Genomic DNA, 27,505 nt, shown 5'->3' on the forward strand with positions numbered 1-27,505 from the left:
TAGTTGAATAATAAATTACATATTATATAAAGTTACGCATTTCTCCCTTTCTTTTTTGTTCGATTTTTAGACAGATGAGAGATTATAGTACATACTAGGAAGAAAAACGTATCCCGTATAAAAGCTGTATTTTTTGCCCTAATGTGAATAATCTATCAACTCATTACACTGAATCTAGCCTGTATTCTGTGACAGAGTTTACTCTCAGCGTAAATTTATATTTATAATTATTCATCCTCAAAAGTTATTTAAAATATTTCATACAAGAATAATTATGATAACTTGGTATAAACTCATCCTTATAAAAGTGGATGAAAAAACGCAGCAAAATCCATTAAAAATGTATAAGATCATCACCGAGGCATTTGGAAATATATGGATAATTTCACCTTATACTTTTTTTTATTATCTGTTCAATCGTTCAATTTTACCATCTCCAATCTACACGCTGCGCATGCGTATAATGCAAAAAACACGTCTCCCGCTTTCGCACGCTTACACGGTTTAAGGCTATTCTTGTTCAAATATATCCTGTATTGTACAATATTATGTTAAATAGCCTAATTGTATTTCATTATATTGTGATATTGTATTGTATGCAATGTTACATGTCCTTGTGTTATTTTGCTCTACATTGTGAGAAATGATTATATTTATGATGAGAGATGTTGAGAAGTCCTATTTATGTTTATGGATGATGCTGAAGTCATTGCCATTGCAACTGCTCGACAATACTTGTATAAATTATCTCATTGAATAAATGTGGTTTTGTCGACTGATTATATTCATGATTAGAGTATATCAGTTTAGCAGTCATATTTATGTTTGTGAATGATGCTTTATTTTGCAAAGTTGTTTCTTGATGATATAATAATTGATTGCATTTGCACATGTAATATTTTGTTGTTTTATGCTTAATATTATGTCAGATGAATAAATTAAATGTTTTTAGCTGGACTATACGAAGTATGGAGAGCTGTCCTACTCGACCCAGCGCCGGCGTCGGCGTCTTTCCGCGTCCGCACCTTGTTTAACGTTTAATGCTTTTTCTCTTTATCTCTGTAATTACTTGATGGATTTGTTTAAAATAGTTATTCCTCATCATCATCCACATCATGTGGTGCAAGGGCCATAACTCTCGCACCAATATTTCACGAATTATCCCCCTTTTTACTTAGAATTTCAGGTTAAAGTTTTGATGCACTTTCGCTCTATCTCAGTTATAACTAAAGAATTTGATTCAAACTTAAAATAGTTATTCCATATTATCTCCCACATCATATGACACAAGGCCCATAACTATGGCACCAATTTTTCATGAATTATGCCCCCGTTTTACTTAATTAAAAGTTAATTTGGATGCATTTTCACTATATCTCTGATATTACAGAGAGAATTTGGTTCACACTTAGAATAGTTGTTCAGCATCATCACTCACATCATATGACACAAGAACAGAAACTCTTGCACAGTATTTCATGAATTATCCCCCTGTTTACTTAGAATTTTAGGTTAAAAGTTTGGTGAACTTTCTCTCTATCTCAGTTATAACTAAATGGATTTGATTTAAACTTAAAGTAGTTGTTCCACATCATTTGACACAAGGGTCATTACTCTTGCATCAGTATTTCATGAATTATGCCCCCTTTTCGCTAAGAATTTTAGTTTAATTTTGATGCATTTTCACCATGTACCTTTTATGCTTATTTAATGTTTTGATACACTTTATCTTTATCTCTCGTATTATTTAATACTTTTAACACAGACTCAAGCTATTGTCCAATATCTTCATTCACATTGGAGCCATTAAACACTCCAGTGACAGCTTCAGCTACTTGAAACTATCTGTATTAACATGAATTGCAAACATGATTTTGTTTAAATTGTGTTCTGATCCTAAATTCAAAGTTCTAAAGTTTTAGGCACAGTATCAGTAATAATGTAATGTGAAGTATGACCAAAGTGTAATACTTATATTTCAAATAAGTATTATTTTGAGGACATTACAGAATTTTTTATTATTAAAGAAGTAAAATATTTGTAGTTTCTTTTATTTCTCCCATTCTCTTACTTCCAAAAGTAATGCCCTAAATACATATGTTATAGAAACAAATATTTGCACCATATTCATGCAACACTCCGTCCTATTTTCGAGACACACCAAAGAATAAACAACAAAAAACTAAAGGGTGCTATTTTAAAGACAACGCATTTCCATGCTTTAGCTCCAAGAAAACTGCAGAGCGACTGGGACCAGCTGTATGGTTATCAAACTTGGTCGAGATAGTGTGCCCATAAAATTCTGACTAAGTTTGGTGAACATCAAATAAGCACTACTCAAGTCATTGAGGGGACACGCAATTTTCGCATTTTTTGAGTAATTTAAGGACCGTAACCTATAACTCCAAGGTGACTAAGACAATAGACTGCTTATAAAATTAAGAGATACGAGTGCGCTCATAAACATTCTGACCAAGTGAACATTGTATATGTACTTTTTTTGTAGTTTTGAGTAAGTCAATGACCATAACTGTAGACCCACTAAGACGATCCAGTTACTTATTAAATATGACCGACATTGTATATTTTAGCTACGTTTGGTGAAATTTGAATAAAAGCTCCAGTTAGAGAGAGGACCACTTTGTGGACGCTACCCCACACGCAGCAGGTGTTTCAATAAAATATCCTTTTTACGGGCTTTAACACTATGTAAAACGATTACTATAAATAAAAGAAATACACTTAGATATACTTTAGATACTTCATAAACAGGTCAAATAAAACGGTAACTTACTTTATTTAGCCATTTTATTTCGCTTTCACATTGTCTCCTATCAGTACTTAATTAGCGTCTGGCTAATATTAAAGTTCGCATGGCTAATGAGCAATTATTGTAAAGTCGCTTACATAACACAAATTTCTAATAGCACTTTGCGGTTGTTTTTGCAAACTATAATAAACTGTATATCCTGTTTTCTGAGTAGGTACGTGAAATTACGAACGTTGCTGTTGTAGTTATTGGTATATGTCTTAACTAAAGTTTGCATCAAGATAATATGTCCACGGAAGCGTTCATCAGATGTGCAACTTTTAGTCCTTTTGTTTGAATAGGATATTATTCATGTTTCGAATGCTATAACCCTGAGGTCCGGTAACAGTCTTAAAATTTAATTATACCTTTGACCATCAGCAGGGCTGACCAATCATTGCTGCTAACGTATGGTCGGTAATTCTACAAATAAAGGTACTCGCTATTGTAAACATGTATGAAAAGACACCTGAGTTATATCACCACAACCAAAAGCTGGAAATATCGCCATATGACCTACATTGCGTTGATGTGATACTAAACCAGCACAATATGTTTAGTTTTCCGCCCATGAATCTAGCAGAAACCTCAACCTCCGATATGAGCGACTGACACGTTAGACCACCGCTACATAATATTCAGATATAGGTTATCGGGCTTCATTTGATGTCAATTTGAGTATTGGTTTATGTTTGAATGATCATACGAAATGGCTCGAAATTTGAGTAACCTTGCAAGACGCAACGCTGTTAACAATTGCATCGATTCTTGACTACATAACCGTCACTTTGAACATGTGCAAATACCTCTAAAAAGTTTGTAAAATGTGATTTCTGTTGTGAATAAATTGAAAATTAATCCAATATTCTACTTGGAATATCCCTTTTCAGCTTAATCAAATAATAACTCCAGACGTTATTGCAATGGGTCTCTTTCTGAATTGTTGAATTATAAAAAAAAACAAATACAAAAGAAAATTATATCAACGACGGTGTCAAAGTATACTTTCATATTCTGCGGATGGAGCTTTTGTTCGCATCAACTCCAAACTTTTGAACAGAAGTGTATACATACTGTGTAACAGTAAAATACTTGGATTTAGTTCTGTAATTCTTTATTTCACTTCATAACAGTAAAGGATAACATTAAGAGTTATGTCATCATATGCGAATTTCATTACTTTGATTTTACTGGTGTCATTGTCCGCAGGGGCAGACAATGTCTCTGACGGGAAACAAAGAGATATTTTAGATGGCAACGCGGTGATGGATGTTGGACACGCGCTTGGAAATCCTTTGGTTAAATTCATCGGAGCTGTAGTTAAAAGCTTAGAAGACAACATGAATGCAAAACTAACGTCGGTTCTAAGCCGCCTGCCATCTTGTTTAGATTGGTCGGTATGGACGGAATGTACTCATATTAAAGCAAACTTTGGAATTCAGAACAGAACGAGAATGTGCGGAACGATGCCAGGCACACCTAACGAAGCCAAAAACGTTATGGAAATAGAAACAAGACTTTGTGAGATGCATAAATTGTCAGAAGATTTACGCATATCCACGTGCCCAGAGAATTATACGCGGACAGAACACGGGTTTTGTGTAATGTTTAAAACAGAGAGCGTGTCTTGGGAAACTGCACAGTCAAACTGTGAGAGTGATGGCGGAAATTTAATAAATATCGACTCGCAAACAAAGTCACAAGATATTGCGAAAGCATTTAAAGACAAAAGATTGAATGAAGGGGCTTTGATAGATGGAGTTCAGCAAAGTTCTGGAGCGGACTGGGAAGCTAGATCCGGGGCAAAGAACTCATTCTTTAACTGGAAGACCGGCGAACCAAAACGGGACCAGCTTTCCACGTTGTCGGTACGCTAAAAAGGAACATGCAACAGAAGAATGGGTATGGTATTCCTTTTATCCCTGTTCAGGCACAGGACCTTATATTTGCGAAATTGCACTTTAATCAATCAATCGTAATCAAAGTCGAGAAAATGGCTACAGGCTTTTAAACAGTGTAAATAGTTTATAGTCTTCATGCCCGGCTCGGGCTAGAATGAAGCTCATTAAACACGTTTCATGTCGTAAATCATAATTCATGATTCGTTCTGTTCTTATGTCAAATGATAAGTCACCATCTAATGTATAACCAAAAGTAAAGAAAAAAATAATGGCAGTTGTACTTGAATAACATACCTTCTTCTTTGGTGCGGATGCAAACATCGAACTGTACATAATTTCCCATGCCCAATAATGTAGGACTGATATAGGAAAATGAACATACGGAGCCACAAGAGGAGAATGAATTTACTGAGCCATTATAGGAAAATAAACTGACTGAGCCAATATAGGAAAATGAGCTAATATTGAAAGTTTTCATTAAAATGTATTTTCAAATTCCACCTATTTGTGCCATTACTATTGATGTTTGTATCTATATACCTGTATACATTTGTACGTTTGAATAGAATAATGTTTGAACTTCTAGTATAGATCAAATACTGGATTGTTGTACCGTGTCAAAACACCTTTTTAACGACTATAACAAGAACATTTCTGACTTGAAAAACGAATATATACGATATATTCAGAGATTTTTAACGTTTTACAATGGTATAGCCTTTATCTAAACATGTGCATACGGGTAAATGGATTTCCTGTACATATGTATTTAGTAACATTATCCTGTAGTGTCTTGCTTCACGTAAATATACACAACATGGAGTAGTAAACTGATGTTTTACAATTGTTCTATGAACATGTACGTCTAAATATGTTAAGGATATGTTAAAGCGTTTGAGACCAAATTGTAAATTTTCATTTTGGAAATTTTACCTGACAGACTGATAATATTCATAGCATATATATACAAAATTGTCCAGAAGAAGTAAAAATACTTTCTGTAATAGTCATCTTGTTCGTTATTATTATTTTGTTGTCTTACAACACGTGAACTTCGACTGTTCACATTCTATTTTGTAGAAAATATTAAACTTCTTTTTCGAATATATCATTTCTCTAAATTTGGTTGTGTTGTGTGTCTATCATACTTATCTACGTACTCCGGGAAATGAAAAAAAAAAAGTTAACGTATATATTGTTTGAAAAATTGCAGTTTTTGTCATTTTGACAGCTCTACTTTCACTTTCTTTTTGCACTTTTGTTTGCATTTTGTTACATGAACATGGTTTGTAACACTTTCAACTCCCGGAGTACCTAGAGAAATATATTAGACACACAATAATCATAAAAGTAATGGTAAAATGCTTTTGAAAATGATATATATCAGAACTGTAATATATTCAAGTCTTTTGAAACCTCCCCTCGGATGAATTTTTGTTTTAGTTTTTACGCCACATAGGCATTGGTTCATCAAAAAGAATATACCAAGCCGTTCATAATAAGTAGGAAAAACTTTCAAGACATGTTATTTCCTATTAAACAACATATATGACTGTTCACGTTTAATTTTGTAGAAGATATCAAACATCTTAACACTAAGAAATAATGTTCAAAGGGGGCACCTGTGGACTTCCTATCATTGTGTCGATGTGGCGACACATTATTGAGGTACCCATTAGCACACGTGCATAAGTATGTATCTTTACTTTCTGCGTTGTATCATACTAGCCAGAAAGACATCAATATATGTTTCTTGTTTTTGCTGAAGTTAACGCCACAACGACACAATGATAGGCCATATTGCGCTTTTACAGCATTTTGTGGTGGAGGAAGTCCACAGGTGCCCCTTTGTGTATTATTTCTTAGGCACGGGCTGGCACCTGTGTAGAATCACCAACTTTCCGTAAGCCAGCAAGAATTCTACACCCTTAGCGTAGTTTTGAGGGGAAAGTGAATCGAAGATAGCGACCTTGACAACTCGACCCCGGAGACCCCACAAAGAACCACAAATAACAAACATGTCCTTAGTGTAAAGACAGAAAACACACTAGTAGTTATTGTTACAGTTAAATATAAGACAGACAGTATATCTACAGATACAAAAACTGTACTAAAACTCACAGCTGGAGAGACAATGCTGAAAGGCTGAGAACAATTGAGTCTATGAATTAGATAATGTCATCAAGCAAAATAACAGCAGACTCGGATTTATTATTATTATCATTCTGTTAACGATAGGTGATGAAAAGTGAAACACCCACACGCACCACATTCCCCACCCCGTCCCCAGCACCGGCCCAAGCGGATATCTGTTGCTCAGGTATTGAATTGACCATAATATGATTCCAAAGGACCAGAAAACATAACCATAGTAAGCTTATTAGTCAGTTTTGTTATTGTCATTTCACTTCGAGTGGTACTAGGCTTATAACTTATATTACTGTGTGTATTATGTTCTACTATACTTTTCCGTCGAAAATGGCATAAATGCATAAATAAAATGTGCTTTATGATCCCTCATAAGCTAGTTGTGCTAACATTATACTTAGTGATAGCTACTCCGCTTTTACCGCTACAGCTCTTACATCTCTCTGCCAAAAATGTTGAATAACAACCCCCACACTTTCCAAAGTCACACTTTCAATCAGTATCTCGTATGTCCGCCGTTCGCATTAATAACTGCCTGACAACGGCTACGCATCGAAATGATATATCTCTGAATGACGCCTTGTGCGATATTCTGCCACTCGTTAATGTCGTCATTTTCAAGATCATGTAGATTCAATTGATGTGGCAAACGTCAAATTCTTCTTTTTAGCAACTCCTAAATGATATTAATTTGACAAAGTGAAGGTGTGGATGTTGTTATTCAAACTGTTTTTGTTACCAAATCTCAAATGTTCTAATGAAATGAAACTGTGTATATTTAAGGCTAAAAACTACTTTGGAGAGGAAATACAACCAACTGTTTCATCTATCAGATATAAACAAGATGGTCGTTTCGACTTGTAGTATTCATTTCTTTCTTGTTTATGACAAGGCTTTTAAAATGACGAACGTCTTCAGACAGCTATTGTTCTAATACCCATCGGCTGCATACATGTTTTGTTGTATCAAACCATATAAAATCGGGAAAGAATAAATGGAGAGGAAAGGGATGTAATACCGACAACATACAAGCCAACATACATTATAAATTAATTGGTACGTACAAGAATCAATTTTCATTGTAACAGTCAGTAAGTAACTTTTAAAGATTCGAACGTTATTCATGCACTCCAAGTGCCCCCGAAAACTGTTTCAGGCAATGGCGGTCGCCTAGGTAGAACCACCGACTTTCCATAAGCTAGCTGGATGGCTTCCTCACATGAAAAAACCATCACATTGGTGAGGGACAAGTAGTCCGAATTCAACGACCGTAATCGCATGGCCATGGAGGCCCATTGATCTAACTGACCCGCGTGTATATTAAGACAAAATTTCATAGTAATTTGATACTTACGTGTTGTAGAAATACGCATATTGTGTTCCATGGTCGAAAAAGAATATCTGTAGTTTTGTCATCTACGTACTACGCTAGTGCAGTTGTGTAAATCATGCCGGGGTTATTTGTAAAATAAATAGATATATGTAGATACTTGATAAAAAGACAAATTGGCATTAACTGAACACGTTTTCCCTTGGAACCCTAAGGTGTATGAACAGCACATTAGCGCGAGAATGTCCCTGCTCCTGTTGACAAAATTGGATATTTCATCACAAAAATACTGCTAATTATCCTTTGTTACATTCTCACAACCACCTTTCTTCCACCCGATCATTTTCAGTCAGGGACGGGAGAGTTACTTTACGGTGTATTCAAACTATGTAAGAATAAAATATAGTAAAATATACTATAGCAGTTCAGAGTGCGAGCGGCAACATTTGCCGTACTGCTTAAGTTGTTGTTTCTCGCTCAAATATCACCCAAGCAGTTAAACAAGTGTAAAAACCCCTAGTTTCATCCGTACTTATTTTTTTCAATTTCAAGATTGTTTAAGTACTAGCTAACTCACACCTTTTTACTCATGAAAAATATAGAAACATAATAATTGAATAAGTGAGGTCACATGGAGCGACACTGCACAATTGTCGATGAAATGGTGTCACATGCTGCCGTTAAGATATGACTTACGTTGTAAAAATCGTAGTAAGGAGTGTTTAGAATTACATAATTATTCTATTTATGCGTAAATCAAAACGTACTTTAATGCTCTACGATTAATCAAGTTTCGTAAAAATACGTTCACTTTCAGACCACGGAATGCTACAAGCATTTGCCGATGATTCCTGAACAAAATATTGTTCCACCGAAACATCAGTAATGAATTTGCATTTTAACATTTTCCATAATTAGCTGCGGAGGGACCCAACCTGAAACAAAATTTAAGGTTGTGATATTTGGAGATGCAAGAGATTCCTTAAATACGTTTTCGGGCTTTGTTTATAATTACTTTATTGTAGCTTGACATTTCGAATAATTTTATTTTCAAGTTTAAATACTAAGTCAGAGAAGACAACTGATTTGTCAATCAAATAATTCACTGTTAGTATACATGCTGCAATGTTTAAAGAAGGTAAAGAAGATTCTGTTGTTGTTTCTTTTTCGAAAAAATTAAGAGATCCGAAAATAAAGAAATAGACATTACTATTTACAAACTGAGGCCTATCTAAATTTAGCAGAGTTGGCTTCGGATCCACCTGCAGAATTTCGTGCAAACTAGCCTTAAGAAGCAACAGTTACAAATTCAGTGTCAGCGACGCACAGTTTTACTATAAATACCGTCTTCAATGAATGATGTTGTAATATCTTAACAGTGTCGAAAATGCAGTACTGGCTAACAGTTTCCACACTGGCCATAGCTTTCACATAAGTTTTGATTCGTTACAAATGCAGTAATACTTTTTATGCGATATAATAGCGTGTGATGGATTGGGAAGTGTTTCAAAAAACTGCAGTGTACACGAATGTCCTCCTAAACGGGAATTCAAACATCACTGATAAACGAGAGACACATGTGGGTACTTGAGTCCATATGTCATTTCCAAATCTATGCATTAACAATGAAATAATGACAAATTTACCCACCGAAACGAGGTGTTTTGACTCAAAAAACCACATCGTGATGTGTTACGCTCACATGTTGATGACGTACATTAGCGCCCCTGATATTACGTAGTCTTATTAGACATTTGCGAATTAAGTCTACGTGGACTGTGAACACCTAAGACGATCGTCTCAACATAATAATTTTAATTTATGTTTGGTAGGAAAACATTCCTATAATGATGGTAAGGTCTGGCTTATTATGTCACCGAACATGATAATAAGATTTGGGTTTGTCTTACCGTCCGTCTGGACATTCACAAGAGAGATGTTTTGTTATACATATCGCAAACATTATTTGATCTTGCGTCATAACACTTTCCTGAAATGTTCTTTAATATTATAAGTTGCGCATAGATCTGCGTCAAAGTTGAAAAGATGAGCTAGTCTAACCGCAATGTATCCGTATTCCATCGTCGTCGTCGTCGTCCGACATGAAAAAATCTAAACTGGGTCAGCTGGGATCAAAATGTAGGTCAGTAGGTAAATCATTGTGAAAACTGTGGAAAACGTAATAGCTTTCGTCTCCATTCCTTTGATGTTATTATACGCCCGAGGGGACGTATTTTGGGACACCAAAGGTGTTCATCTGGCCGTCTGTCTGTCTGTCTGTCCGTCTGTGTGTCCGTCTGTCTGTTAGCAATTTCTTGTCGATTCCGCTCTGTAACTTGTGAACACCTTTTAAACAAACTTGACAAATGTTCTCCACATCAAGACGACTTGCAGAGCGCCTGTATCAGGTGGCTCCTTTAAGGTCAAAGTCACTCTTAGGTGTCAAGGTCATATGACTTTGTATCGTGTCCGCTCTGTAACTCTTGATCTGTTTGAGGGATTTTAAAGAAACAGTGCACAAATGTCCATCACATCGAGACAAGGTCAATGTCGCACTTAGGTGTGGGGGTCAAAGGTCATATAACTTTGTTTCGAGTGCGATGTATAACTCTTGAACTGCTTGAAGGATTTTAAAGAAACTTGGCACAAATGTTCACCACATTATGACGACGTGCAGAGCGCATGGCTCGCTTTAAAACTTTTGGCGATATGTGTATCATAACTTCTCTCTGATGGACAGAAACATGGAACAAGTGCTGTCCGTAAGACAGCGCGCTCGACTTTTCTCAGTACTTGACTTTGAATTAGAGCTTTGCCAGTAAAACAATTCCAAGTTAAAACGGGACATAACTCTGTCAAAATTCAAACCAGAGTAATAGGGATTGTTTCTCCACGTGTAGACTTTGATAGTAAAAAAGATTTTAAGTTTCAAGTCAAAAGCTTTAATAGTAACAGAAATATTTGACTTTATCAAAAATTTTGACAAACAATTCTAAGTGAAAAGTGGGCATAATTCTGTCAAAATTCAAATCAGAGTTATGGGGGTTGTTTTTCCTGGTGTAGACTGCGATAGTAAATAACTATTTTAAGTTTGAAGTCAATAGCTTTGATAGTAACAGAGATATTTGATTTTATCAAAAACTTAAACCAAAAATTCTAAGTTAAAAAGGGGTATAATTCTATCAAAATTCAAATCAGAGTTATGGGGATTGTTTCTCCTGGTCCTGGTGAAACCTTTGATGGTAAATAAGTATTTTAAGTTTCAAGTCAATAGCTTTGATAGTAACAGAGATATTTGACTTTATCAAAAAATTTAACCGAAAATTCTAAGTTAAAAAGGGGCATAACTCTGTCAAAATTCAAATCAATCAGAGTTATGGGGATTGTTTTTCCTGGTGTAGACTTCGATAGTCAATAACTATTTTAAGTTTAAATTCAATAGCTTTGATAGCAACAGAGATATTTGACTTTATCAAAAACTTTGACCAAACATTCTAAATTAAAAAGGGGCATAATTCTGTCAAAATTCAAATCAGAGTAATGAAGATTGTTTTTTTCTTCCTGGTGTAGACTTCAATAGTAAATAACTATTTTAGGTTTCAAGTCAATAGCTTTGATAGTAACAGAGATATTGACTTTATCAAAAACTTTAACCAGACATTCTAAGTTAAGAAGGGACATAATTCTATCAAACTTCAAACCAGAGTTATGGGGATTATTTCTCCTGATGTAGACTTTGATAGTAAATAACTATTATAAGCTTCAAGTCAATAGCTTTGATAGTAACAGAGATATTTGACTGTATCAAAAAGTTTAACCAACGGCGACGCCGACGCCGCAGCGAGTGCAATAGCTCTACATTTTTTTCGAAAAGTTGAGCTAAAAACAGGCACATCCGAATTTATATCACCTTCCGCATAGTGATGATATAATAACCCAAACCGTATTGCCGTTATAAACTCAATTTCCTACCGTGCATAATGTAATCGAATTATGCTGAGACGTTCCCCTTGAAAAATCTATCGTCTTAGGTGTCCACAGTCCACGTAGACTTAATTCGCAAATGTCTATTATTACCATAATTACGATGCATATGTACTGACTTATTTGAATATCCTCATGTAAAAGCTATAGACCAGTAGTAATTCAAGAGCCATTACCTTTAACTCTAGAGCGACTTACACGATATGACTGGTTATCAAATTTTGACGAGATATTAGTAGTGGCGCCCATAATCATTCTGACCAAGTGAACATTGGATAAGAACTTATGTAGTTTTGAGTAATTTAAAAGTCATAACTGCAGACCCAGCTATTTACCAAACGTGGCCGACATAGTACACTCAACAAAATTCCTAATCGGTCAGTTTATATTTGTATTACTGTTTTGTTAATAATGTATGTATTTACACGAAATTTGACATGCCGACATTTGAAAAGGTACTGCAGCTTATTATTAATTTATTTTTGACCGACTCACCGCCAAAGTAACCGCATTAGGCGTCTTGCTTAATATTTGATATTTTGCACGTGCAGGGCATGTGTACCAACATGCACGTGTTCGTTAACACTTTTGGCATTTCTGACGAAAGTCCAACTAGAAAAACACATATCATGGTGAAATTGACGCTATATTGGTCAAAACGCCTAATGCGGTTACTTTGGCGGCGAGTCGGTCAAAAATAAATCAATAATTAGCTGCAGTACCTATTTAAATGTCGGTATGTGAAATTTCGTGTAAATACATGCATTATTAACAAAATAGTAATACAATAAAAACTGACCGATTAGGAATTTTGTTGAGTGTATATTCTAGCTTAGTTTGGTGAAAATTGAATAAAAACTGCTCAAATTTGAGAGAGGACCTCTTTGTGGACGCTTTCCGAGCAGGTGTTCCAATAAAATGTCCCTTTAACGGGCTTTAAAACTATGGAAAACTATTACTATTTATAAAAGAAATACACTTGGATATACTTTAGATACTTCATAAACAGGTCACACAAAATGGTAACCATTTTATTTCGTTTTCATAAATGAACTTCACACATTATCTCTGTCGCCTATCAGTACTCAATTAGCTTCTGGCTATTAAAAATTCGCATGGCTAATGAGCAATTATTGTAAAGTCGCTTACACAACACAAATGTCTAATTCCACTTTGCGGTTGTTTTTGCAAATTATAATGAGCAGTTTTCTGCGTAGTTACGTGATCTTACGAACGTTGTTGTAGTTACTGCTATATGTCTTACCAAAGGTTTGTATCCAGATAACATATGAGCTTCGAGAATAGTCTGAAAATTCAATTATACCTATGGTCAACGTCAAAACTGACCAATCAAGCTGGCTAAAGTATGGTCGGTAATTATACCCAGGTGCTCGCAATTGCCTATAACAAGTCTGGAAGGACACCTGAGATATATCGCCACCATCAAATGCTTGAAATATCGCCATATAACCTATATTGTACCGGACTGATACTAAACCCAACAAAATATTTTAGTAGTTTTCCGCTCATGAATCTAGCGGAACCCACAACCTCCGATATGAGCGACTGACACATAACAAATTAGACCACCGCTGCATAGAATTCATTTCTAGCCTATCGGGCTCACTTGATGTCAGTTTGGATATTCATTAATGTTTGAATGATTATAAGAAAGGGTTTGAAATTTGAGTAACCTTGCAAGACGCAACACTGGTAACGATGATATCGATTCTTGACTACATAACCTTCACTTTGAACATGTGCAAATACCTCCATAAAATAAGTAAAATGTGATTTCTTTTGTTGATAATTTGAAAATTAATCCAATATTTTACTTGGAGTATTCCTCTTATTCAGCGTAATAAAATAATTATAACTCTGAAAGTTTTTGCAATGGGTCTCCTTCTGAATTGTTGAAGTATAAAGAAAACAAATATATAAGAAAACTAGAGCTATCACTAAAGGTGATGAATGTACCCCCCGCATGTACTGACACAGTACATTGCAATTTGACGCACACAATATTGCATAATTATTATGAACTGTATGTATATAGACTGTGTATAGTAACAAAAAACAAAGTCCCATAACTCTGCAGAATATTTATCTAAAAAAAAACGTAATATGATCATTTGTGTGAAGTTTCATTAAATTGTGTGCAAGGGAAGATTAGGCGCGCACAAGAGTGCATATGCAGACTGTATGTACATAGTATGTTAACAATAACAAAGTCCCATAACTCTGCATTTTTTCTGAAAGAACCTAACATGCCCCATGCACAACTACTGTTGTTACTGATCACTTGTGTGAAGTTTCATTAAATTGTGTCAAGGGGATGAGGAGGAGAGATGGTGCGCACAAGATTGTGTCTACGGACATACAGACAGCAAACGGACAACCTGAAACCAGTATACCGCCCCCCTCCCCCCCACTCCCTTACAACTTTGTTTTGATCGAGGGGTACACATATATGCATTTTGTTTAAATTAGAAGCAACCCACATACGACGTGTCAAAGTATACTTTCATATTCTGCGAATGGAGCTTTTGTTCGCATCAGCTCCAAACTTTTGAACAGAAGTGTATACATACCAAAATAATTCGATCTAGTTCTGTAATTCTTTATTTTACTCCATAACAATAAAGGATAACATTAAGAATTATGTCTTCATATGCGAATTTCATTAATTTGATTTTACTGGTGTCATTGTCCGCCGGTGCAGACAATGTCTTTGATGGGAAACAAAGTGATATTTTAGATGGCAACGCGGTGATGGATGTTGGACATGCGCTTAGAAATCCTTTGGTCAAATTCATCGGAGCAGTAGTTAAAAGTTTAGAAGACAACATGAATGCAAAACTAACGTCGGTTCTTAGCCATCTGCCGTCTTGTTTAGATTGGTCGGTATGGACGGAATGTATTCATATTAAAGCAAACTTTGGAATTCAGAACCGAACGAGAATGTGTGGAACGATGCAAGACACATCTATCGAATCCAAGAACATTACAGAATATGTAACAAGACTTTGTGAGATGCATAAATCGCCAGAAGATCAACCCATATCCTCGTGTCCAGAGGGTTATACGCGGACAGAACACGGGTTTTGTGTAACGCTTAAAACAGACTATGTTAGTTGGGATACTGCACAGTCAAACTGTGAGAGTGATGGCGGAAATTTAATAAATATCGACTCACAAACAAAGTCACAAGATATTGCTAAAACATTTAAAGATAGAAGTTTGAGTTCATATGTTTTAATAGATGGAGTTCAGGAAAGTTCTGGAGCGGACTGGGAAGCAAGATCCGGGGCAAAGAACTCGTTCTTTAATTGGAAGACCGGCGAACCAAAAAAGCTGACCAGTTTTCCACATTGTCGGTACGCTAAAAAGGAACATGCAACAAAGGAATGGGTATGGTACGCCCATTATCCCTGTTCAAGCACAGGGCAGTATATTTGCGAAATTGCACTTTAATCAATCAATTGTAACCAAAGTGCAGACGTGTGTTGTAGCGGTTGTTAATAGTGTAAATATTTCATAGTTTTTGTCAATTACTTCATACCCAGCTCGGGTTAGAATGAAGCTCATGAAATAAAACACGTTCTATATCGTAAAACATAATCCATGTTTCGTTCTGTGCTTGTGTTACATGATAAATCACTATTATGTATAACCAAAAGTAAAGAGAAAAATGACAGTTGTATTGAATAACATGCTTATCTTTGGTACGGATGCAAACGTCTAACTACGCATACTTTTCCATGTGGAATAATGTATAATTGATTTAGGAAAATGAACTTACTAAGCCAATATAGGAAAATGAACTTACTGAGCCAAAATAGGAAAATGAACTAACATTGAAAGTTTTCATTAAAATGAATTTTCAAATTCCACCTATTTGTGCCATCACTATTCATGTTTATGTATCTATATGAATACCTATATACATCGGTACATTTATATTTTGAATAGAATAACGTTTAAACTTATAGTATAGATAAAATACTGGATTGTTGTACCGTGTCAAAACACCCCCTTATAGACCATGAAAAGAACATATGTGACTTGAAAAAAGAAAATATACGATGTATTCAGAGATTTTCAACGTTTTACAATGGTATAACCTTTATCTAAACATGTGCCTTCCTATATGTCTTGCTCACGTAAATGTACACAGCTTGGAATAATAAACTAATGTTTTACAATTGTTTTATGAACGTGTATGTCCAAATATGTTAAATATATTACTGTTCTGATATACCCATCAGCGCATGTGCATAAGTATGTAACTTTACCCTCTGTTGTATTAAACTAGTCAGAAAGACACCAGTAATTGTTTCTTGTTTTTGCTGGAGTTAAGGTCACAACGAGACAATGATAGGTCATATAGCACTTTTACAGCTTTTTTGTAGTGGAGGAAGTCCCCACGTTCCCCTCCGTGTATTTTGTTTCATGTACGGGCTGGCACTTGTGTAGAACCACTAATCTTCCGTAAGCTAGCAAGAATTCTACACCCTAAGTGGAGTTTTGAGAAGAATGTGATTCGAAGTTAGTGACCTTAACAACTTAACAGGAATTAAATAACAAACATGTCCTTTGTACAAAGAAAGAAAACACACTAGTAGTTACTGTTACAATTAAATATCCTTTCGGCTACCATAGCAGCCTAATGCTTACCATAAAAATGCGGATTGCTATTACCTCTATTGTATACAGAAAGTATATCACAGATGCCTAAACCATACCAAGAAAATGAGGGTCCTGATTATCAACGTCGTACAGCGCTAGACTATGAATCACCTTGTGTCCAATAATGTACTAAAATTATTGTTATCGCTAACTGTAAATAAGACAATGCATTTCAGGCTACATCTACGGAGATACTCCCAACAATCAATTTCTGATCATCTAGCGATGATTATTCTTCAGAAATACAAATTAGTTTTAGAGGTTGTTCGTTTCAGTAATTAGCATTCTAAGTTTAAAAAATTAAATTTGTTAGTCATTTCTTCGCTATTTTGCTATGTCTACATTATGCGGCTTCGGCATTCTTAGATTCTGAAAACAACAGATCTTCCACTGATGAGTTTTGTAGACCATACATCGATTACTGCCAACTACGGCACTACGGTTAATTCGCTTTTAAGTACCATAGTGGACTGGTGCGTTTAACACACACAAAAAAAAAAAACAGAAAAAAAAGAAGAAAAAAAAAATGAACTCCCCACCCCCCGGCAAAAAAAAGCAAGCATAAACATAATGAATTTATGTCTTTAACATACAATGCAGCTTACTACCATAGTGTATCAATTGTTTTACATAACAGTTACCACAGCGTAAAAATGTAGTGTCCTTTGGGATGTTCTTCTTTGTTCAATTGCGAAATAAACCGACTTTCACCAAAAACCTGCATTACTCGACTAGAGAAACGGGCCCTTTAGCAAACCAGTAGCAGTAATGGAGAACGGCCAAAATATAGGCTGCTTTAGGTTGCTCTGGTACCGCATCGGTATATGATAGCGACAGTCGAAAGGATATAAGACAGACAGTTTATCTACAGATAAAAAAGCTGCTTAAACTCACAGCTGGAGAGAAAATGCTTAACAAGTTTGAAAACAACTGAATAAAATCTGATCATTAGATAATGCCACCAAGCAAAATAACAGCAGACTCGGTTTTATTATCATTATTCTGTTGACGATAAGTAATGAAAAGTGAAACACTCAAAGGCACCCCTTCCCAACCCGCTTCCCAGCACCTGCCGAAGCGGATATCTGTTGCTCGGGTATTGAATTGACCATAATATGATTCCAAAGACCAGAAAACATAACCATAGTAAGCTGATTAGTCAATATTGTTGTTTGTCATTTGACGTCCACTTTTACCATTGTAGTAAAATGAATGGCAGTACTAGGCTCATAACGTATATTACCGTGTGTATTATGTTCTCATTTATGCGACGGAATTTTTCCCTCGAAAATGGGCATAAATAAAATATGTTTTAGGACCTTTTACAGGCTAGTTGTGCTAACATTGTATATCTAATTATTGCTAGCTACTCTTCTTTTGCCGCTCGCTACAGCTCTTACGTCTTGAATCTGCCAAAAAAATTGTATATTTTAGGCTAAAAATTTACTTTCGAGAGGAAATACTACTGTTCAATCCACATAATTTGCAACATAGATTTCGTAATAAGCGGCTTAAGATCCACAAATAAAAATGGTTGTTTTTCGAATTGTGTATTCATTTCTTTCTTGTTTATGACAAAGCTTTTGAAAAGTGGAACGTCGCCAGACAGCTATTGTTCTAATATCCATCGGCTGCATACATGTTTAGTTATATAAAAACATAAAATCGGGAAAGATAGTTGAGAATAAATGGAGAGGAGGAGGGAAGTAATCCATAGGACATACAAGCCAAAATACATTGTAAATAAATTGGTACGGACAACAATCAAAATAGGGATATGGTCTTGCAACAATCAATAAGTTACTTTTAACAGGATTCGGGCGGAGTCAAACGTTATTCATACACTCCAAAAGCGCCCAGGTACTGTTTTAGGTTATGGTGGTCGCGTAGGTAGAACCATCGACTTTCCGTAAGCCAACTGTATGGCTTCCTCACATGAAAGAATTCATCACATTGGTGAGTCACGGGCCAAGGAATCCGAATTCAGCGACTGTAATCGCACGACCACGGAGGCCCATTGATCTAACTGACCCGCGTGTATATTAAGACAAAATTTCATATTAATAGGATACTTACGTGTCAACAGGAATATTATTCCTAGGAGTATGTGTAATTTGGTCATTTTCTTACCACGCTAATGCAGTTGTGTAAATCATGCCAGGGTTATTTGTAAAATAAAAATATATATCTGTAGATACTTGTTTAAAGACAAATTAACATTAACTTTTCATGTTTCCCCTTGGAACCTTCAGTTGTATGAACAACACTTTAGAATGTCCTAGCTCCTGTTGACAAAATTGAATACTTTATCACTAAAACACCGATAAGAATGCTTTTTTTTACATTCTCACGACCACCTTTCTCTCATCCGACCATTTCCAGTCCAGGATGGATGAGCGGCCAAACTACGTAAGACTGTAATATACATTTGTAGTATAATAAAATATAGCAGTTCAGAGTGCGAGCAACAACATTTGTCGTACTGCTTAAGTTGTTGTTTCTCGCTCAAATATCACCCAGCCAGTGAAACAATTTAAATGTCTAGAAGATGGTGTCAGTGTGAAGAGGAATTACACAAATATATTTTCTACCATTTCAAATGACAGTTTTGGTGTTGAGACTTCGTAACACTAGGCATGCACTCGCAGGATTATTTGAGCCGCACCATGAGAAACCAACATAGTGCGATTGCGACCAGCGCATCCGCGCAGTCTGGTCAGGATCCATGCTGTTCGGTAACAGTTTCTCTAATTGCAATAGGCTTTGAAAGCGAACAGCATGGACAGCCACGTGATGCGGCTCATTTGTTTACAAGGATAACTTTTTGTAAAACCTAGTCAATGGCAAGTTTATAATGTTCAAAACAACTGAGACTGAAAGTTCTGTGAAGTACATAGTACTTGTATACATCGACCAGTTACGCAAACAGGAAACAACTTTCATTTAGAAAGACTCATTTGGTTTATGTTTGCAAAAGCTGGTGCTCAGCCTGCTAATGCATTTGCAACTGCGCACACAGAAAGCAAGGCAAAATAAAAAAAGTGAGATTCGAAATCTTCGGTCTTTCTCGTTGTTTTTAAATAAAACTCCTAATAACCCGTCGAAACGGGCCAGTATAATCAAACGTTTTCCATGCGAAGAAGTAGGATTAAGAATTGGATAAATCTACGAGTACAGGATTTTCATGGCTGAAGTTATGTTGAAACTGATAAACAAAGACATAAAAATACAATTCCTATATCAGCGCCTTTACAAAAATAACAAAAATGGTATGTCGGAAATATTTTTAATCATGAATCTAGTTGTAATCAGCGCATGCGTGATGGTTACATCCGTTTGTGTCGCAACATTCATAACACAGTTGTACAGGACGTGTGTTTCGACGTCTGAATTCAGTAGGCTTATTTTCCAGGTATGAACATATTTTGGAAGGTACGCAGCCGAGGTTGTAGCTGAACACTCCAGACGCAACAAGCTCGTGCTCAGTGTAACATTCCTGTCGAGAAAATACATACATGTATACAGATAAAATAAGTCTGATGAAATTTGAATAATCCTAGATGACACTAGGGTATAACAGCACGAAATATTTCCTATTTGGGAAATATTGCGAGTTGAAGTTGCACGTTGGTTTTGCCTTACAAGGAGAGCGGTGGTCTAGTGGTTAAGGTGTCGGCCGCTTAATCCAGGGGTCATGGGTTCGAACCCCACTGGGGTCACGACCACGACTTCTCATATGACACCAGTACTGGTTTTTCCAGGAAGCGGACTCGAGAGTGGTTCCAATAAGCTTGAAGCTTTCATCACAATCGAGCTAAAACAAATTAGTATAAACTAAACTAAGGAGACTAACTTATAGATACAATTCAGCAATTTTCAGTTGGAACCTAAATAAGGTCTTTGATTTCGATATTTTTAAAATAACTATAAGACTATTATTTCACTGAAGCTGCTAGCGCATATTAATGTTGTCTGAAACTGTGTTTGTTTTTCTCTTATAATAAATTTATATAAATGTAAATCAGACGGAAACCGAAGATTTTGCAAGGGAAAAAATCAGTTTACTTAACTAAAACCTTTCAGATAATACTCGGTCTATACTTTTTAAACTTATTAATTTTACCTTCAGCATAATTCGTTTACTTCAGATGTTTGTAAGTACAAAGACAGTCCAGATTGATTTACTGTATCTGAATTGTCATGTATGAAATCTATAGTTTAAAACAAGAATACATTTTTTAGCCTACCTCTCCGGGGTTGCACAATGTCTCGTTGGTACATGAGGTTACATTGTTAACTATACCTTCACAGCTGTAGCATACACGCCCGAGAGCTGGAGTGACACATAAAGAATTATATTTAACCTTTAGCCAGCTAGCGGCAAGAGATTCTGCCTTTGCGACCAGTGCAGACCAAGATCAGCCTGCACATCCATGCAGTCTGATCATGGTCTGCACTGTTCGTTATTCAGTCAGTAAATTTTCAGTAAACACCCCTTCGGATAATAAATGGTATCGTCCAAATTGAAAGATGGACAAGTTCATTATAGAAATATAGCAGGGTAAGGGTTAAACGCATTGGTCTGAAATGATAACCTGTCTTGGAACTATTATATCATCGATTCATACAACAACCTTTACTGACCAATATTGAATTCTGAAAGTTGTTTTAAAACCTTAGAATTAATCTAGCCACTAGACTGATAATAAAGATTTTTCTATATATTTTGTACCTTATTATATTTCATAGGAAAAAAGCTAGTCTTTTCTAGAGATTAGTTAGTTATGTTAAAATTATCAAATTGGACATAGGATACAGACTGGCTCAATTCACAACATTAATTCATAAAAAAATAAAGAAAAAAGATCATATCATAATCTAAGAGCCAGTCTACCTAGGAGCTTATCGATTAGCCTTACATTTTGAGAAGAAGATTACATCAAACAACCCAAGAAAGGGTTATTTTACTTGAGAGTTGACCAGCATTTAAAATGTGTACATCACTCTACAAAATAATCGTCAAATCTTTGATATATACAGTGAATTCAGGAAAAGGACTGCATAAAGGGGCCACACTTTCGGACAGTTCAACGCTTTTAAAAACTCATCATTTTCAAAGAACTATTACATATCTTCGTTTTGATGCATTTGCAATAAAGTACCAGTGTTGAAATTTCACATAACTATAGGCGGAATGTAGATTTTAACAACTGTTTATCTTTATTTCTTTACTTTAAAGGGAAACAACATTTTGAGAATATTTTAAGTATCGAACGGACAGGACGGCATACCATGTAATCTAATACAAAAATACATTTTTGTTTGTATGTTTAATATTACTATGTTGTTTTTGACCGATGCATCATTAGGTTCTGCACTATTCGGCGACATATTTGGACGAGTACACATTTGAAAAAAAAACGTATTGGAGGAGCTGATACCCTATTGTACAGGACAATGTTAAATTCTGTTCATATTATTTTTCATTTTTTCTTAGTAAAAAGAAAAACACACAGACATTATTCCATTTTAAACGAATGCATTTGTGTCAAGCGTTTATTAATGTAGTTATTCATCTGGATATTTATACAGTCAACGACATTTACATTGACTTTTTGTTTCGTCCAATACAGAATAAAATTATGCTGTATCCAATACAGAAATATGTTGTACGGCCACGTTGTACACATTCGAATGGCTGAGTGGAAGAGACAAATAAGTATAGAGTTATGTATATTGTGAATAATATGATTTTCCTTACTATGTCATGTCTTTACTTTTTCGTGTAAATGCTCTTCAGTTATGGAGGAAATAAAGATAATTTTTCAGTAAGTTCTGATATATTCAGGTGTTCATTTACATACTACTTCGGATAGATAAAAAGAGCGAGGAACAGTCGCACGAGTGCTACATGTCGCAAGAGGCATGCACAAAGGAAGAGAAATGTGCTGAAATGCTTGTCTTCATGTATTACAGTGTCTTAAAATCATATTTTCACGTAAGGTACGAAAACGTCACGGGATTAGGTAACAGTGAAAGAATCGCGATAACTATGTCATAAGCGAGCACACTGATAATATATAAAGATAACTGTAAAAATATACTGTGAGATGAGATACACGCATATCTTATGAATTTATAAACAGCAACAAATAAAGCAAAGCAATAATGAAATCTCTTACAGTTTTCACAATATGTTCCATCGAATCCAAGAAGACATTTGCATTCAAATCTGTTGATGTAGTCAATACAAACAGCTTCATTCTGACACGTGACATTGGCACACTCGTCAATATCTGAAATGTCTCTACTTGATAATTTTGCTTCATTTTATATATATAAAAACAGCGATAAACTATTGAAAATGTTTCCAAGTGCATTACCTTTAACGTCTTTTGTTCTTTAGTCTGCTGGTGGCAAGTGACTCTGCCTTCGCGGCCAGTGCAGACCAAGACGTGTAGGCTGATCATGGTCTGCACCGGTCGCTATTCAGTCAGTGGATTTTCAGTAAACACACCTTCGAATAACAAATGGTACTGCCCAAATTAGATGAAGGACCAGTCCATTTTAGAAATTTAGCAGGGTAAAGGTTAAAAAATACATCTCTTCATTCATATTTCACAGTGGAACATATGAATTACATTTCAGACACAATGTCTTTTATCAAATCGTCATAGAGAACATACGCTTTGCCCGGGGATCGAACTCGCGACCCCGCGATCCGTAGATCTGCGCTCTTCCTATTGAGCTAATGCATTTCGCAGAAAATATCATAGTGTGAATTAAGGACATCAAATAGTACTTTTTAATTTTTCCCATAATGTTCTCACATAGAATACCCTTATTTGTATTGTATGATATAAGCCTTATATATTAGCACTTTCTACATAATAATAAATTAATTTTGAGTCGCACCATGAGAAAACCAACATAGTGCATTTGCGACCAGCATGGATCCAGACCAGCCTGCGCATCCGCACAGTCTGGTCAGAGTCCATGCTGTTCGCTAACGGTTTCTATAATTTCAATAGGCTTTGAAAGCGAGCAGCATGGATTCATGGTTTTCACATGGCGCGGTTCATATTTTTAAGTTGTAAAAAGTTGTAAAACATTTCTTTGCCGTAGATCAAGATAATGTAAGGACTTACTAATTTCACAGACATTTCCTGTTATTCCCGGAGGACAGAGACACTTAAATCCGTTAACAAGGTCCACACACGTTGAGTTGTACTGGCACTGAGATACGGCACATTCATTGATATCTGAAACAATTTTTATTTTTTTGTAAATTAGAGTAAACGCTATTTTTGCAGTATTTGAGCTATATAACGTTTATAGTTAATAAAATCAGTGCTCCTAGATACTGTACCCTTACCGAGCTATTGACTGACAACTTCCAAACATGATTCCGGGTAAAACAACTTCAAGCATAGTAAATTCTGTTAAATTGTCTAAAGGATAGTTTAATTCTACAAGAAAGGAAGCGAAGACTTGGTCACTGCATGGAAGGCCACACTGATTCAGTAATTGGAATCGTGGATGTCTTATAAACCTTAATGCGTTTACCGTTGTAAAATAATGATTTTTTATCATTTTTAATCATTTATTGTTATCATTATTATTAATATAACTATTATATCAATTCATCATCACCATCATCATCATCATTTTTTACTATTAAAAATATTATTTTAATTATTATTTGCTCTACCTACGGAGCTAGCCGGGTGGGCGAAAATGAGTATATATGTGATACTGATGTATATAAATTTATGGGAGTTGACGAAACAGAACATTTACGACAAAATAAATGGAATTCATAGTTATATACTTGTTTACCTGTTTCACATAATGTCCCCGTATACCCGGGAACACACATACACATGAAGCCGTTTACCTGGTCTACACAGGTGGCACCATTATTGCACGGCATAGACGAACATTCATCAATATCTGTGAGTGAAATCAAACAATCAAATAATTTTCAGAATATAAGATACATAGCAAATATCAGACAATAAATTAAGCTCCTTTTCAGAGGAGAATATGTGTTAGGCAGCCTGTTAGCTCGGTCGATAGAGCACTCGCCCTGTAAGCGAGGGGTCCCGGGTTCAAGCCACGGACTGATTGCATATTTTTCTCACCCTGTGTCATTTGGCGCCCAACTGGGACCGTGACATGCTTTCGTACTTAGTTTTACGACGCTTGCAATGTTATATACCTCCGGATATAATATTTACATCTCAAATACAAAACTTAACGGTATATGCAAATGGGTTGGGTAACAAGTTCTCTCAACATTATTACATACCTTCCTCTTAAAAAATTTCACTTACATGAGATTTGCCTATAAAATGTGTTAATCATATAGCTATGCAAAATTTAATATTTTAGCAACGGTACGGATTTGGTCACGTTAGGGGAAAATATGTGCAGGCAGCTGGTTAGCTTGGTCGGTACAGCACTCGCCCTGTAAGCGAGAAATCCCGGGTAAGAGTCCAGAACTGACTGCACATTTTTCTCACCCTGCGGCATAAGATATGCACAATGCAGTATTGATATATCTTATCTTTTTCATATCTGTCATTTTACGCAAAAAAGGCAAGACCAACTCTTATAGAAGTTATCTCTCATTTTCTAGATAGCTCGGTTAGTTGTCAATGATCACTTCTATGACGTCGAAAAGTCGTGTTTAACCGGAAGTTGTATTAGCGACTCCTCGTAAGATTTAAGAATGAAAGTTAATCCTAACAAATGTATATATTTATATCCTACAAAGATTTGTCTCTTGTAAATTTACTTTCCTTCATTACGAATTTCTGAATAAAATCAGATTACCTATTTCACAGTTGGTTCCTGTGAAACCGGGCAAACACGTACAAGTGTATTTTCCTACATAATCAGTACACGTGGCTCCATTCTGGCACGGGTTGCTCGCACACTCATCTATCTCTGCAAAGGCAATTAATGAAATTGTAATGCCGCTGAATGTAAATACAGACCTGCTACCAGAAGAAAATGCATCTTTTTACATTTAGTCCCGTCTCAGCAATTATACTGAAACTAAACTATAAGGTTGGTGGTTCAGTTGGGCATAAGCACGAGATATTTTAGTAGCATTTTAAAAAGTAGCCATTGCACCCAGATATATTCTATGTATGCAATAAAATGCAAGTTTACTATTTAAAAACAAAAGTCATTTTTCTTTTTTCCTTAAAGTCTATAAATCTAACAGTATATTTGCTTCTATTTTTTAAAAGAATAATAATATAGCGGTTCCTGACCTATTTCGCAGACAGCACCAGTATAGCCTACCGGACAATCACAAACGGCTTTTAGTGCAGTGTTTGAACAGGAAGCTCCTTGTTGGCAGGATACTTTCGAACAGTAGTCTGGAAATGAAAACAAAAGACAAATTAACTATACTTAAAAGCATATTACAGTAGTTAAATATTTATTCCGTAAACAGACAAATCTGGGTGATCTTTTTCGTCCGTGCTTTGAAATTCAGTCTTAGTATACATTATTTTTCATTCGGAGGAAAGTATTCTCACTCCTTCCTTTTTCAAAGTAAAGGTGCTTCATGTATACTGATGCCCTTTCAGTTTACTTGCAAGAATTAACTCCATTTGTAATTTTTCATACCTTCTTCAGTAAAGAGCTAAACTCTACTAAAATTGCTCCAAGACGTCCCAGCTGGTCATGGTCATGTAGAATGAACAGAGCAAAGGCAGTTTTAAATATTCCTAGAGTCAATACTGCAATTCCTCAGTTACATTTGAGCCGTGCCATGAGAAAACCAACATAGTGGGTATGCGACCAGCATGGATCCAGACCAGCCTGCGCATCCGCGCAGTCTGGTCAGGCTCCATGCTGTTCGCTTTTAAAGCCTATTGGAATTGGAGAAACTATTAGCGAACAGCATGGATCCTGACCAGACTGCGTGGATGCGCAGGCTGGTCTGGATCCATGCTGGTCACATACCCACTATGTTGGTTTTCCCGTGGCACGGCTCATTTCATAGTTGGGAGTTACACCAGCTTAACAACCTACCTTACTGCAGACTTTTCAACTGAAAATGCCCTGTATATACATACAAGGTTGAGGTTTAGACCTTGAACTCCCCATTTAGAGACGAGCAAACGTAATCGTTATATGGTGTTGATATAGACATTGATTACATTTAATGTGTGGTGTAAATTATTATAAATGTACCTCGCTGACATGGACCAAAATTGCAGAAGTTTCCATCACAGCAGTCAAAGCATCTTTCAACACTCAACCGTTTCCTTCGTCCAGCAATATTATTCTCAAGTAAGCATAACTGAAAAGAATAAAGTGTATCGGACATGAAAAAGGAGTAAGGGAAAAGAAAAAAGGTGTAACGGAAAAGAACGGAAACTATTCGTAGCAGTTCATAGTATTCAGTTATGTATTCTGTACATTGTATAAAGAGAAAACCGGAAAAATTATAAAGCATTTCCGCTTTTTCCGGGAAATAGATAAACAGGAGCAAACATCAGATGCAACATACATTTGAGCCGCACCATGAGAAAACCACTTTTCTCTTTCAAAACCTATTGCAATTAGAGAAACCGTTAGCGAACAGCATGGATCCTGACTAGACTGCGCGGATTCGCAGGC

At 35.8% G+C, this 27,505-nt stretch overlaps 4 protein-coding genes across 6 annotated transcripts in view; 2 read left to right on the forward strand and 2 right to left on the reverse strand.

Moving 5' to 3' along the window:
* The window catches only part of LOC123552495 (NADPH-dependent diflavin oxidoreductase 1-like), a 288,089-nt gene that overhangs the window by 34,312 nt on the left and 226,272 nt on the right, over positions 1 to 27,505 (reverse strand). The gene's annotated exons all lie outside the window — the stretch shown is intronic.
* LOC123560930 (uncharacterized) lies at positions 3,846 to 5,329 on the forward strand. The gene has a single exon (XM_045353084.2). It carries the CDS (start codon positions 3,964 to 3,966, stop codon positions 4,684 to 4,686), a length of 723 nt encoding a protein of 240 aa, XP_045209019.2. The 5' UTR covers positions 3,846 to 3,963; the 3' UTR covers positions 4,687 to 5,329.
* On the forward strand, positions 14,771 to 16,518 carry LOC128549007 (uncharacterized). The gene has a single exon (XM_053524935.1). The coding sequence runs from the start codon at positions 14,834 to 14,836 to the stop codon at positions 15,644 to 15,646; it is 813 nt and encodes a 270-aa protein (XP_053380910.1). The 5' UTR covers positions 14,771 to 14,833; the 3' UTR covers positions 15,647 to 16,518.
* Positions 20,134 to 27,227, reverse strand: LOC123560937 (fibropellin-1-like). Its single transcript, XM_053524934.1, has 8 exons — positions 27,077 to 27,227; positions 26,146 to 26,253; positions 25,700 to 25,813; positions 24,701 to 24,814; positions 24,010 to 24,123; positions 23,044 to 23,157; positions 21,109 to 21,194; positions 20,134 to 20,357 (listed from the first exon to the last, which is right to left on the reverse strand). Exons 1-8 carry the CDS (start codon positions 27,210 to 27,212, stop codon positions 20,160 to 20,162), a joined length of 984 nt encoding a protein of 327 aa, XP_053380909.1. The 5' UTR covers positions 27,213 to 27,227; the 3' UTR covers positions 20,134 to 20,159.

The sequence above is a fragment of the Mercenaria mercenaria genome, chromosome 15 (assembly GCF_021730395.1).
Source record: "Mercenaria mercenaria strain notata chromosome 15, MADL_Memer_1, whole genome shotgun sequence".
In the NCBI taxonomy this organism is placed as follows: Eukaryota; Metazoa; Mollusca; class Bivalvia; order Venerida; family Veneridae; genus Mercenaria; species Mercenaria mercenaria.

What these genes read in the sequence shown, in the direction of transcription:
- LOC123560930 (XM_045353084.2), top strand. Translation starts at nt 3,964, where the DNA reads ATGTCATCATATGCGAATTTCATTACTTTGATTTTACTGGTGTCATTG.
- LOC128549007 (XM_053524935.1), top strand. Translation starts at nt 14,834, where the DNA reads ATGTCTTCATATGCGAATTTCATTAATTTGATTTTACTGGTGTCATTG.
- LOC123560937 (XM_053524934.1), bottom strand. Translation starts at nt 27,212, where the DNA reads ATGTCCGATACACTTTATTCTTTTCAGTTATGCTTACTTGAGAATAAT. An exon ending in TTTTGGTCCATGTCAGCGAG is followed by an intron (nt 26,254 to 27,076) that starts GTACATTTATAA and finishes TTTCATTTCCAG; the next exon opens with ACTACTGTTCGAAAGTATCC. An exon ending in AGGAACCAACTGTGAAATAG is followed by an intron (nt 24,815 to 25,699) that starts GTAATCTGATTT and finishes TTTCACTCACAG; the next exon opens with ATATTGATGAATGTTCGTCT.